This window comes from Sinocyclocheilus rhinocerous, unplaced genomic scaffold, assembly GCF_001515625.1.
Source record: "Sinocyclocheilus rhinocerous isolate Xijiao unplaced genomic scaffold, SAMN03320098_v1.1 scaffold504, whole genome shotgun sequence".
In the NCBI taxonomy this organism is placed as follows: domain Eukaryota; kingdom Metazoa; phylum Chordata; class Actinopteri; order Cypriniformes; family Cyprinidae; genus Sinocyclocheilus; species Sinocyclocheilus rhinocerous.
In genome coordinates, this window is record NW_015645076.1 from 1,336,903 (window position 1) to 1,351,342 (window position 14,440).

The 14,440-nt window shown below is 39.7% G+C and overlaps 1 protein-coding gene across 1 annotated transcript in view; it reads right to left on the reverse strand.

Annotated features, from left to right (window-relative positions):
- LOC107705497 (A-kinase anchor protein 9-like) overlaps positions 1–14,440 on the reverse strand; it is a 55,571-nt gene that overhangs the window by 28,195 nt on the left and 12,936 nt on the right. Inside the window, exons 4-20 of the mRNA XM_016508805.1 lie at positions 13,283–13,432; positions 12,758–12,853; positions 10,688–12,661; positions 10,294–10,482; positions 10,072–10,167; positions 9,816–9,959; positions 8,643–8,898; positions 8,429–8,508; positions 6,721–6,955; positions 6,212–6,312; positions 6,005–6,123; positions 4,640–5,243; positions 4,315–4,524; positions 4,009–4,161; positions 2,345–2,491; positions 898–1,058; positions 596–777 (exon numbers count right to left, since the gene is read on the reverse strand). Coding sequence (XP_016364291.1) covers positions 596–777; positions 898–1,058; positions 2,345–2,491; positions 4,009–4,161; positions 4,315–4,524; positions 4,640–5,243; positions 6,005–6,123; positions 6,212–6,312; positions 6,721–6,955; positions 8,429–8,508; positions 8,643–8,898; positions 9,816–9,959; positions 10,072–10,167; positions 10,294–10,482; positions 10,688–12,661; positions 12,758–12,853; positions 13,283–13,432 — 4,897 coding nt within the window. The remainder of the gene's footprint in view (positions 1–595; positions 778–897; positions 1,059–2,344; positions 2,492–4,008; positions 4,162–4,314; positions 4,525–4,639; positions 5,244–6,004; positions 6,124–6,211; positions 6,313–6,720; positions 6,956–8,428; positions 8,509–8,642; positions 8,899–9,815; positions 9,960–10,071; positions 10,168–10,293; positions 10,483–10,687; positions 12,662–12,757; positions 12,854–13,282; positions 13,433–14,440) is intronic.

A 14,440-nucleotide genomic window follows, 5' to 3' on the forward strand; every position in this document is an offset into this window, starting at 1 on the left:
CTCCTGAAAAGGAAGGAAAAAAAAAAACAAAAAAAAAAGGAACGATAAATTAATTATGAAAATCCATTTGAAAGTCAACCAAATATATTAACCAACAGTCGGGAACTTTGAGATAATCGGCCAAAGATTTTTTTATATTAGTTCTAAAATATTAAGAAACAAAAAATAGGGCAAAATAAAGGATTTAGCAACTGTCACATTTGCAATCATTAAAGGGATAGTCCACCCAAAAAAATAAAATTCTGTCATCATTTATTCACTTTCAAGTTGTTCCAAATCAATAGGAGTTTCTTTAGTCACTGACTTCTATAGTATGGAGGAAAAAAAATACTCTAGAAATCAATGGCTACCAGCAACTGTTTGCTAACCAACATTCTTCAAAATATCTTCTTTTGCGTTCAACAGAAGAAAGAAACTCATACAGGTTTGGAACAAGTGGAGGGTGAGTAAATGACGACAACTTTCATTTTTGGGTGAACTATCCCTTTAAATATTTAGATGCATTCTATATATATCAAATGATTGGACAGTGGACACTGTTTTTAATAGTGGTTGATCAATATAGATATAATTTCGCAGACTAACAGAAACATACCTGTTTCACGTGAATCACGGCTACTGCTGGCTGTCATAGAGTTGGGTGTTTTGTCTCCAGCCTGACCACCTGACACACAAGCCCCTAACTTGTGGTTGATGTGCTCTTCCGTTGCCATAGTGATTCGAAGCATCTCTATGAGCATCCGCTGTAGTTTGTCACGTGCTGTTTGCAGGTCTTGTCTGACAGGGACAAAATAAAAGTTTTAATGATCAACTCAAAGTATGAAAATAAGGTTGTTCTCTAAAACAGTATGCAGACTGTCAGTTCCCTGAAATCGCTCTTTCTGTAGGTCAGCTGACCTTTGCTGTGAGGCCGTGTTGAGGTCAGCTCTGAGCATGGCCAGTAGATTGTCTCCCTCCTGGTTCTCCCGGTCTCTGCGTTGCAGGAGCGTCTCCAGCGTGTCCATCTCTGCCCGCTTGCCCTCTAGCTCAACCTGCAGCCCGCTCACCTCTGCTCGTAGCTGAGGAAGAGGCAAAAAGAGATGCCACAGACAGGAAACCAGTCATCACACAGGCAATAAAGACGTAAGCATTTGCTCAAGAGGTGTCAATGCAACTAACAAATAGAGAAGAGGTTAACTTCTAGAAGCCTCATAAAATAACACTGCTGCCAAAGTAAACAGAAAACTTGTCTGTCTGTGGATGGTCCAACAGTTCTATGGCTTGTTTTGAGCCTGAAGGATTCAAAGCCAAAAAGAGGTGGGAAAAAGGCTGCAAAAGCAGATGAGAATGTAGCATGCATTTAAATAAGGCTCCTGTAAGAATGCATGGTGCATTTCACCAGCCAAAAGGCATGCAAAAATGTAACCATAACAACCAGCTCTACCAAAGCTTAACTAGGCCCTTTGTTACCATTCCCACCCACCACTTCTTATGTACCAGCATCCTAAACACCTCCTTAAAAAAGCAACTCAAATGTCTGAAAAGACAGATGAAAACAATAAATTTAGGATTGCTGAAAACCTCTTTTTGTTTGAAGGTCATGTAATCAAGACCCAATGCTGCAGTCCCAACCAATGCTAATACCAAATAAAATGAAAAATGATTATAAGTGTAATTTTTTATATTTTATTATTTATTTATTACAGATAATATCTTTTCCATTTAATTTAATTTTTCCTATAATGCCTGATAAAGCAGCCTTTATGAGTGGAGCAGCCGTGACCGGGGGAAACAGCCATTCTTAAAGCGCCTCCTGCTGGCAGAGAATTAATTTGCATTTTCAATCAATCAACCCATCTGCTGCTTTATAGCCTATATTTCCCTTGGGGAAGTGCTGCCACAAATAGAGTGTAAGTCTGTGGGAAACACTGACTTGTGTTTGGATCGACACAAATGCATCTTAAAGGGTTAGTTCACCCAAAAATGAAAATTAGCCCATAAATTACTCACCCTCAATGCATCCTAGGTGTATATGACTTTCTTCTTTCAAACAAATCCAGTCGGAGTTATATCAAAAATTGTCTTTGATCTTTCAAGCGGTTTAATGCCAGTCAGCAGGTGTTGCATTGCTTCAGTCCAAAATATGTGAAATAAAAAGCGCCCATCTATATAAAAAAAGTTTTTTTTGTGTCTCACACGGCTCTGGGGGGTGAACAAAGGCCTCCTGTAGCGAATCGATGCGTTTTTGTAAGAAAAATAACCATATTCAAAACGTAAGGCTAATTTTCATTTTTGGGTGAACTAACCCTTTAATACCAGCTGCAAACATGGCCTGTGTGACGAGATGACTGATTGTGTGCTGTACCTGTGACACTACAGTGTCCAGCTGCTGTAACTGCACATTGAGTTGGCTCATCTTGTCACTGTAGGCGAGTTCAGTTTGCTCGTGTTTCTGTCTTAAAGTCCTTTCCAGCTCTTCAAGAGCAGCAGCCTTGTCCTGGTCACTCTCCTCCTGAAAGACACACATGCACGTCACGGGCAACACTGAAGAAACACAGAGAAGCGATAACTCCTGTATCACTCCTCAGCTTTACATTCTCACCTCCAAAACAGACATAAGCCAAATGGTTAGAATCTAACTTAAATCAGAATTTACATAGTGATCTCTATAAAGAATTAAAAGATCATTGACAAATCACAGAAAAAAAAAATTTACAAAAAAAAAAAAACCCTCACAAACCTCAAATCCTCAATCAGTCAGTCATCACTCACGTGTCCCTACACTTCCTCCCATCTGTAGGATTAATACTGAGAGAGGACCTCTCTAATGCTCCAATGGGAAAGTGGCCAACTGACAAACCAACCAGGGTAAAATCTCAGAAAGCCCCTTCGCTGACAGATTTCAGCTAGAGGACTGCTCTACAAGTTCAAACGCAAACATCTGATAGCATCCAATCTAAAGAAAAGGTTTACTATGAATGACGGAAGCTACTGTATATTGTACAGCACAGGGTGGGGATTAGTGTTAATTTGAGTTTAGAGTGGACCGTCCCCCTGCTCCAGATGTTAACTCCCTCCCCCAATAAGCTTAGCTATTGTGCATAACCATGTCTACGAGAGTAGCATATGCACAAATGTTCATATACTGAACACAGCAATAACAACAACATAGACAAGTTGAAAGAAAAAGATAAAAAGCAAGTTTTACCAGTCAAATTAAACATGATGAATGAATACTTATTCGATGAGATGGCGAGAGAAGCAGGCTATACGCAATGGTCTATAAAAGCAGCTAAACTCTTAAGTCTAATTTGGTGCCAGTGTTTACAATTTGATTGTCTATTAAAAGTTACAGAAACTCTCCTCCACTAGGTTGGTCCCCCAAGAAATTAATTTACACCAAGGGCCATTTTCCTGGTTGCATTCACAGCAGGATTCAGAACTCTGAAGTGATGTAAGCTAGCCGACAGTTACATTTAAGCATGTCATCAACTGGAGGATGGAGTGACTGGACTTCTGCATCGGTCCACCTAGCAGTTTCCCATGTTTGTGGAGCAAGTATTTGTAAACTGTGTGTTTGCACAGCTTTTTAAAAATGGTGAGTGCCAGTGTTTCTTATGACATGCTTTCAGCTAATCAATGTACAATCAGCGTTGATTCTGGACTTGTTTTCATATTAATATCTATTCAATATTCAGCTTGGCCTAGCCCAGGGTTTTTAAAGACCAACAGGGTCCCTGCCAGCCTGCTTAAAATGGTCACAGAGATTTGTGAGATTTTGAGAGTTTTTTTAGAATAAGGGAGAGGAAAAACAAACAAACAAACAAACAAACAAACAAAAACACCACCAACTGCCAGTGTTGAGGGGTAACGCATTACAAGAAACGCAAGTTACATAATCAGATTACTTTTTTAGGGAGTAACTAAATATTGTAATGCACTTTTAAAAGTAATTTTCCCCAAAACTGCCAACTGCAAGAAACACTGATAGAATATGGCTACTTTTAAACTAATACCTCCTTCTCTCACCTTTAACTGAGCAATTTTGTGCTGCAACAGCTCCTCAGACTTGCACTTGAGAAGCTCTGCCTCTTCCAGGAAGTGGAGGCGTTGCCTTGACGCGTCTTCCTCTAATTCCCTACGGAGAGCCTCCAGCTCCCTGGCAGACACTCCTCTTAACTCCTGAGGTAGAGAGGAGAGTTAATGTAAGAAGCTCTTATCTTCTTACAGTTTAAACAAGACTTTTCTATGCTAAATCCATGCTAAAGGCTGAACACATCTAAATGAAAATGACACACTCAGGCTCTTATTGTTCTTGTCCTCCTGAACACATACCTGTAGCTGTTGCTGATATTGAGTAGCCAGCACATCCAGTTGTTGCTCATGTTGCTTTTCCTTTGCAGCGGCAAGATCAGTGATCTCCAGAAGGGCGGCGCTATGCTGCTCCTCTAAAGCAACTACTTGTTGCTGAAGAGCTTCCAGAGTAGATCTATGCTCATCCTCCAGAGCAGCCCTTTGAGAGGAGACCGCTTCAGAGATCTCCGCCTGCATGAGCAAGGTAACACACTAGATGTTGCTCGTGCAATAAACTTTCCATGGCCAATGAACTAAACCTGCACTAAATAAATAAATAAATAAATCCCTCCATTACTGTGCTTACCTGATGGGCTTGATTCAATTCTGCTGCCATGGCGCTGAATTTATCCATATGGACCTTAGCAAGCTCACTTCTGAGGTCCTCTCTGATGGTTTGCTCCACCTTTCTCACCCTTTCAATCTCTCCAATATAGTGTTCTACAAGGTCACGCAGTTCTCTTTCCTTCTCGTCCCGTACTGCCTGAATTTCTTTCAAGAACGTGCTCTCCAGTGTGTCCATGTTCGCCAACAGCCTCTCCTCAAGCTCCTCCCTCTCCCGTTTGTGTCGTGCCTGAAGCTCCGCCTCTTGAGCTTCAAGCTGTGCCAGGTTGGTCTCCTGAAGGACCGCCTCCAATCTGTCGAGCTCTACCTTGTGTTTATTTGTAAGCTCCATCTCCAAGGTCTCCAAGGCCATTTTGTGATTGGTCCTCAGTGATTCCAGTTCCTCCCAGTGGTGTATTTTGAGTTCCTGACAGTCCTTTTCAAGACGCTCTAATTGTGCAGCTCTCTCATCCAGGAGCGTTTTCTGGGCCTGCAGCTCCACAGCATGCCGTTCTCTCTGTTGATCCAGGGCAGCATCTCTCTGAAGGGTCAACTTCTCTTCCAGTTGTTTCTGCTCTTCTTGGTGCCTACATGTATGACACACAGATGATAATAAACACATTTACTCCAATTCTCCATTTTGTTGTACATTGTTCTGACAAAATAATAAAAAAATAAATATTTTTAGTGCACAAGGAAAAATTGGCACAACCATGCTACCTAAATATAAGATTTAGAGGGTTGTTCTAGTGCTGTAGGATTAATGATTACGAAAAAAAAAGAAATTGCATAATTATCAAATAGCAAAAGCTGCAAATGAATTAAACATATATGCACTGCGTTTTTTTAAAGAGTGAAGCACAGCACTGTGTTCTTTTACATGCAAGCAGCACATGATCAAGTGTTTTCAGTGATTCCAAGCAGCTGGGTTAACAGCAAATGATGCTCCACACAAACTTCATCTCTTCATGTGCCGAGTTTAGGTCTCTTATTACAAGTTTGGGAAGATATTTGGTGCATATTGTGTCCCAAATGTGATGTTATGAGAAGTGCTTATACACTGGCTGTTTTCAACAAAAGAGAAACTTTTAGGGCTCCCTGAGGTTTTCTGCCAAAATAAAATCTTGATGGTTTAACATTTGAATGAAGAAATTAAAGACATCCATAGAAAGAATTACAGGTCTTTGTAATTCACATCAACACTAAACAATAGGAACTTTACTGAAAGAAAAATAAATAATCAATTCAGAAGAAATAAAACTGGTTTTATTATAAATAATAAATGAGTAAAACAATACAGCAGTCCAAGCCCACAGAGATGATATTCAAAAGCAGAAAATTTTAAAGGGAAATGCCTCCGAGATCTTGTCTGTTGGTTCTCATGCTCTCCAGCTGGGACCAGAGGTTTGAGATCTCCTGTTCTGAATTGGTCTTCAGTTCCTCCTTTTCTGACTGTAGACGGTCAACCTTTCACAAAGATGTTGTCTCAGTACAAACAGAAATAAAACAGCTGCACTGCAATATTGTTGCAACAAATATGAGATGTGCATGGTACCTCTTGTTTCAGCTCTTTTCCTCTCTGCTCCAGGGCTCGGGAATGTTCCTGTTTCTCCTGCAGTGCTGCCTTGTGACATGCAACCAACTCCTCAACTGCACCTGAATGGGAAAGGAGGGGAATTCAGGGCAAATTCAGACCTGCTTATCGTTTGCAGACTTCAATATTTACAACGTTGCATTTTCTTCTTGGTTTGGTTCATTTGCATTTTCCATTATGGAATATGATGCTGACTGGTTTGTTGGTCCGTTGGGTTGTAATGCTTTCACCACAACTGAACCACTACAGAGTTTTCAACTGAGCCAAGACGACATCGTTCGGGCGAACTTGAGCCAATTGTTATGGTGGTGTATTCATATATGCTTAAACCGAACTAAGGGAGAAAATGCACCAGGTTCTAAAACAAACACTCCAAACAATCCAGGTGTGAAAACACCCATAAACTGGGCCAGTAAACCATATCACTGTCAATATGGCTTAGCTCACACAGTTGTTTAAATGACACTCACGTGCAGCAGCATCTCTGTCAGTCAAGGCCTGCTTGAGCTCTTTCTCCAGATTCTTGACATCTTGATCTCTGGAACTCTGCAGTTCTTCTAGCCTACCCTGCGTCTCAGACAGAGCTACTTCAGCCTCAGTGAAAGCTGCCTGGGTCTCACTCAGTTTATGATGCGCATCATTTAATTGACTCTGGAGTTCTGTCTTGACCTTCTCAGCCTCCAAGAGCAACTCAGCCTTTAGATCCTACAGAGAAAAGAAAACAAACTGCACAAGCCCGTTTCACACCTAATCCAGGCATGTGATCAGCTAGAGACAAAAAAGTTGGAAAATCCGACACTTATTTAAAAATATATATTTTATCACATTAAAAAAATATGCAAAATGTAAAAATAAAGAGCAGCATTTAATAATCATTATAATATAATATAATATAATATAATAAAAGTATTAATAAAATTGTTTTTATTTTAAGTACCTGCCAAATGTTTGGAAACATTACAATTAATGATTTTGAAATAAAACTTTTCTGCTCATCAAGGCTGCATTTATTTGATCAAAATAAAGTAAAAACAGCAATATTGTGAAATATTATTACAAATAAAAAAAAAAGGTTTCTATTTTAATTTATTATAAAATTTAATTTATTCCTGTGATGGAAAGCAGAATTTTCTGCATCATTACTCCAGTTTTCAGCGTCACATGAGCTTTCAGAAATCATTACAATTTGATTTGATGCTCAAGAAACATTTCTGATTATTATCAATGTTGAAAACAGTTGTGCCGCTTCATATTTTGTGGAAATGGTGATACATTTTTCAGGATTCTTTGATAAATAGAAAGTTCAATGAACAGCATTTATCAAATATATTTATTACATTTGTTAAAGCATTTATTAATCAGAAATCTTTTGAAACATTTTAAATGTCTTCACTCACTTTACCACTTTAATGTATGATGAATAAAATTACTAATTTCGCTCTCTCTCTCTTTGAGTGGTCTCATTGTTTCTACAAAAATTTTAAGCAGCAAAAAAAGCAGGTTTTTAATACTGATAATAAATAGTAAATGTCTCTCGAGTAGCAAATCGGCATATTAAAATGATTTCTGAAGGATCATGTGACACTGAAGCTTCTGTTTGTAAACAAGAACAGATTTATAAACGATTTTAATGATGAATGTTGCATTCCCAAATGCAAATTAAAAGCATTTACAGTGAATCGACACTGAAAACACAGTACTGCTACAGCAGACATGTACCGCGTCAGACTATAGCCTATATTTATGTAATTACATCACAACTGTTGCAAATTTTATGACTGTACTTAGCAATCTCAAATTCTCACCACCATTCATAAAAATTTCCGGGCGAGTAACACCTTTCAGCGCCGATTCTACCCGCATTTGGTGCTTTAAACCATTTGAACCCTTTTAACTGTCCTGCAGATGGCACCGCGAGCTCGATCAGCGCTTTCAGGACCATTCCGTCCATGATGCTTTAGAAAACAATCTTTTTGAAGTTTATCTAGTTCATTGCTTAAGGCCATTTGCACTATTTCAATCATCATGCTGTAACCCCGAAAAAAAAAGAAAAAAAAAACAGAATTCCAGATTAATCCAGAAGAATCACATCCCTGCTAATCCCAGGCAAACACCAATATTTCAGTGGGTCAAGATGTTTGTCTACTGAAGAAAAAAGGAAAAAAAGTTCTCGTTTACCTCTAGTTTACGGGCCTGCAACTGTTCCACTAAGCTCTTCTCTTCCAAAACTCTCTTCTCCCATTCCCAGTTCAGATTATCTATAGTGAAAGAACATACCAATCAAAAAAATACACACATATACTTTTCAAGCAAGCACACATCTCACTGTAATATTATTTTAGTACTGTGACAATGCAAAGAATAACATTTAAACTACAGGCCAAACCCTCACCAATCTCTTGTTGGTGCAGTCGCTGGTTTCTTTGTTCCTGCTCTTGGCTCTGCCCCCGGATTCTCTCCAGCTCAAACTGTTGGCGCGTCTGCAGCATGGCGCTTTCCTGTGCCCATTTCTCTCGTAACATGGTCTGCAGCTCACTGAGGGCCACTTCCTTATCTTTCTGCATGTTGGTTTGAGAAAGCTCCAGCTGAGCAGTGTGCAAGTTGGTCAAGCTCAGACGCAAGGCTTCCAGCTCCAGGTTGTGCTGGCTCTGATTATAAAGAGTAAAACCAACCAACATGACCAAGTGGAATTGTGGTTAGAGGTTAACAGAAGGAAAGCAGTTAAAATATGGGTACGTTTAGAATGGCATATTGCTGTACTGCTATTAGGAATGCAGTACACATACTTGTCAGAAACAGAGGTCATAGCCAGCTACTGAGATCCTGTGCTCATGCTGCTGTAGAGATGTAAGCAACTGGCCAAGAAAAAGGCATTTACATTTTCGTGAGGTTTACATGGCGGGTAATACCATTAATTGGCAGGGGTTGCATATCAATTGGAAACACATGCAGTTATGGTTTTTTTAATTAAATTAAAATTGATCTAATACTATAATTTTAAGTAGCAGAAAGTGTGAATACTTTATGTAAATAGTTCAGATACCACTGCAATACTGCATTCCATTTCTTAGACCATTAAAAATACCGTTCAAAAGTTTGGGGTCGGTAAGATTTAAAAAAAATGTTTTTGAAAGTCACCAAGGCTGCATTTATTTGATCAAAAATACAATAAAAACTGTAAAATTGTGAAACACTGTCACAACACAATAAGATATCAGTTTTCCAAATTAATATATTTTAAAATGCTTGGCAGAGCTGAATTTTCAGCAGCCATTAGTCCAGTCTTCAGTGTCACATGATCCTTGATAAAAAAAAAAATCAGGACTTTTAGTGAATAGAAAGTTCAAAAGAATGGGATATATTTGAAATGGAAATCTTTTGAAACATTATACATTTCTTTCCTTTCACTTTCGATCAAGTTAATGCATCCTTGCTGAATAAAAGTACTAATTTCTTCCTTTCAAAATCTTACTTTTGAACGCTATATGTATTGAGCAGCTTGTCACCATTACATTCCAAAACATACCCCAGGACTCAAATGAAAATCCTGAGATCCAACAAGTACTTGTGTTTGGAGCAGCTCAGCCTGGTGTGCAGCCTCCAGGCCGTCTTGTAGCTCCCTGGAGAGTTCATCTTTAAGTATGCAGATTTCCTCACTATGTTGGGCTGCCAGCTGCGTCAGCTCCCTCTCATGCTCTCGTTCATAGACCTAAGACAGCAGAGTTGACAAAGACCAGTGTATACAACTTAAGACAGCCATATGATTCATATAAAAATGTGGAATATACATTGCTATGGTAAATAAAGTTAAATGGGTTAACCTGTTTAATCAAGCTGATCTGTCTCTTCTGCTCATCTTCCAGATGAGTAGACTGTTCAGAATGTTCCCGCTCAAAACGTACATTCAAGTATTTAGCCTGGAGGTAGGAAACATGAGATACTTAGTTTATTTGTATTTATTTAGTTTACTCAACTTGTCTTTTTCACTTGTTTTTCTTTTAAATGGACATTCTTCCCAGTCACTTTCATTAAATGGTTCTCACCTCTTTCTGGTGTTTCTTTTCCAGAATTCTCTTCTCCTCCTCATGTTGCTTCTGTCTTTCTTCCAGATCCTGTTTGACTGTGATGAGCTCTTTCATTAAGGCACTCTCCTTTTCCATGTATTCCTCTTCTGCCTTCTCTTTGACTTCCTTAACTTCCTTGAGCTCTGCATCCTTTGATTCAAGTTGGTGCTAGATAGAAAAGTGAGTGTTATTTTGAGGACCATAATTATGTGTCAAATACATAAAACATTACAAGTTTCCAGGTTTTCCACAAACAGGGCACGCAAATGTATGCATTTGTTCGTTCTTGTTACTATACTTGAACCAGCAGCACATATTGTGGTTTATACATTAAATATAAACTACATTTCAAAAGAGCAATTAAGATTCAAACCTCAAAGTTCTTCAGTTCTGATTCTAGAACCACCTCCATGCTCTTTGCTTGGTCCTCCAAAGCTTGGAGACGTCTTTCAAGGGTAGCTTTCTCCTCTTCCATGTTGTTGAGGTTCTCTTTAAGGCACATTAGCTTAGATTCAAGGTCTGTCTTCTCTTTCTCCAAGTTCTGCAACCTTCCAACCTTCTCTTCCACTTCAGCTTTAAGCTGCTGAAGCTCTCTATTGGCTTGGTCCACCTGCAAGGTCCTTTGACCAAGCAGCACTGAAGTAGCTTGGTTTTTTCCCCTTTGTTGCTCCAGCTGAAGTAGAAATTCATCTCTCTGAGCTTGCAAAGAGGAAAGCTCACTATTTATAGAGTCCAATGCTGGTTTCTGCTCATGGACATCCTTCACTAGCTGCTCCTGACATTTGAGCTGTAGCACCAATTGGGCATTTTCCTCCTTTAGTTCCTTTAACAACTCCTCTATAGATAAAAAGATTGAGGTCTTATTGGAGTCAGTGTTGTCAGGCATTAACCTTTCATTGTCCTGAAGCTGCAGCCGTTTCTGGATCTGGAGGTGACTCAGTATGTTCTTGAGGTTGTCTTCTTCATGCATTTTCTGGCTGATAACTTCCTCATACTGAATTCTTTTCTCACGTTCCATCTCCAGCTCCCACTTAGCTTCTTCAAGCTCCTCTGAAGCTTTGCTCCAACGCTCCCGTGCCTCCTCAACCTCCTCAGCAGAGTGCTGAACCTCCTCTTGAAGAACCTCGAGCTGTCGTTCCCGCTCTTCTAACTGCTCTGACAGGTCTCGGCACTGCTGGATTAGAAGCTCTTTTGCCAAGTCCACAGTGCCTGCGCTATCATTCAGCTCTTCAACAACTGAGGTTGAGTTTTGCCACTGGGCATTAGTGAAGGACATTTCATCAGGTTGGGGCACTTCAATGCTATGAACTACAGACAGTCTTGGCTCTGACTTATCACCATCAGATGTGACATTGTTAGGAACATCTGAAGTGTGAAATATAACCTCACTGTCTAGCTCAAACCTGGACGTCTCAGAGCTTTCCATCAGGCTACATTCCTCCATACTCCCTTCAATCAATGAGCTTTCTTGAGGCCCTTCAGAGGCCAAGTAACGTTCCATCAGATCATCCTGGAAACCCCCTGCAGGGACGTCAAAACTATAGTCATCTCTGCCTGCACTCTCAGTGGCTGTCTCCTCATTGTAAAGCTCTTTGGAGACTTTTTTCCAGGGTACGTCTGCACCAAAGTTTTTGGAAACATTATAATGAGAATCGGTATGCTGACTTTGGGCCTGGTTCAGAAGCTCCTGGATGCGATGGATCTCATCAGAGTGCTCCTTCTGCAGGCGACTAAGAGCAGCCTCATGAGCTTCAGTTAGCTGGGCTACATTCAATTCCCTTTCCTCCTCCAGAGTCTGAAGCCTGAGATCATAATTGGAAATATCGGCTTCATATTTGGAACGCATATGGCGTCCCGTCTCCTCCTCTTCATGAAGACGATTTTGAAGCTCCTTCACAAGGTTATCTAATCTAGCCATTTCTTGGTTCAGTTTATCTTTCTCTGCTTTATATTTCTGGGCTTCCTGGGCTTGTGTTTCATTAACTGCAGCCAGATGAGCTTCCATCAGGGTCTTCTCACTCTCCAGACTCTGTACCCTCTTCTGAAATGCTTCTACTTGTTCTTGAGCTCGCTGGCTGTTCTTACGCTCTTCCTCTAGCTCAGCTCTAAGGCTTTGCATTAAAGCTTCAGAGTCTGAGTCAGGACTGTTGTCTGGGAACAGAGGGCTGACAGTGGATAAATCTAAACTACCATGTTGGTCAAGTCTTAGATCTTTTTGATCACCACTTCTCTGGGTAAAGGCATGTTGAAGCTGAGAGAGGGATTTTTCCATGACACACAATTTCTGTTGCAGGTCTGTTATCTCAGTTTCTTTTTGGGCCAAAAGGCACTGTTGCTCCTTAGTCATCTATAAAACAAATGTAACACATACATGTTGATAAAACAAAAGTGCATATTTTGCTTCAATGACAAGCTTGACTATTAAAAAGACACGTGTCCTAACCTGTTGCGACTCCTCCAATTGTACATGCAGCTGATTTTGAACAGCCTGGGTCAGATCCACACACCCTTGACTTTTGCTACGTAGATATTCCTTAGCCTGCAAGTAGTTTTACATTTCATTCATTTAGACTCCTACTGTTGTGTTCTATTATGAACAACAAGAACAAAAATAACCAATTTGTTGCACAATGGGGACTAAGAACTAACAGGTTTTGTTCATTTGGCCATTAGGGAGGCCAAGTCATTTTGGACTCTCCATATTCAGAGGATCAAGGATATTGTTAGCAGAAGTCAACAATAGTCATAATTTTTCATGTCTAACAGAGACCAGCATTTTTCCATTTTATTCTTTACAACCTAAACATTATTCATTCTTAAGATCACAAATCTGACAATCGCTTTAAGTTATAAAGCACTCCATTAAAATTAAATAGGGTCTGTTTGAATGAATCAGTGCTGAGGACTTGAGGCAAGATTGAGAAACAGATGGACTTTTCTTTTTTTTTAATAAATGTATGAACTTTACCTGCTGTAGTTGCTGTTGTAGTGACTGAATCTGACCAGTGAGCTGCTGTGCCTCCAGCTGTACCTGGTCTCTGCTCTGCAGCGCCACCTGCAGGTTCTCACTAAGCTGTGATATGATCTCATTCCGTTTTTCTACTGCAGCCTGTAATCGCTGTGTGAATAAATAAGTAATTTCAACATTATTCTTTAAGTATCTGTAAATAACATTCACAACTACAATATTTTTAAACTGGACTCCAGCCAACGAGCTACATTATACAGAATAAGTGCAAACACTTTTTGGCACCTAAAAATCTAGGCTTCTTGGAGCACGAAATCATAATTCTTAAATCCATGAGTGGAATGAACACATGGAATGAGGATACGTTTAACCTCATCCATGGAATCTAATTGGTTTTACCCTTCCCTCTGCACCATCAAAAGAGGCTTTAAAAATTAATTCTCTAAAATTCAAGCAAACCAATTATGGTAAACACTATGCTCCAGAAAGCAGAACTCTGCCTCAGGTTTCTAGATGTGTGCGTAAACATGACCAAGAATTAGTCCATTCAAACGGACAGATGTAACCCAGTTTGGAGAGAATCTTTCTCTGTTCTATTTCAGGATAATGGCTGTTTCATGAAAAAAAAAAAAAAAAAAAGCATATTGCTGCACACACAGACACTTCAAATTTCAAGTGAACCATTCAATAAAAAATTATCTGAGAAAAGAGTGTTAAGCCGCGGTCACACTAGACTTGTTTCGCATGCTGCAACGGTCGTTATATGACGTCACGCTGTGCAGCGTCTTTTTAAAAACTTAAATTCAACACGTAACAAATGATAATACATCTAAAATGTAAAAATCTACTCCACTTTCCTGCAGTGCTGCAGTTTTAAATTTATGTTCTTTTAATTCAGACACGAGGTCATGCTGTGACATATCGATCTGCCGTTTTTCACATGGTGTCACGTGATGTGAATTCGCAGGCCAGAGTTCACCAAGTTTGAACTTTGGAACGCAGCGAAATGCGAAAACTTTTCACATGGGCTTGCATTTCCGGTCTGACGCATTCGCATGCGTATGAATGGAAGTCAATGGAGCGAAAAGTGCAGTGTGACCGCGGCTTTAGACATGGTTACCACACAGCTGGGATTAGCTTGACAGAAAAAAAAAAAAA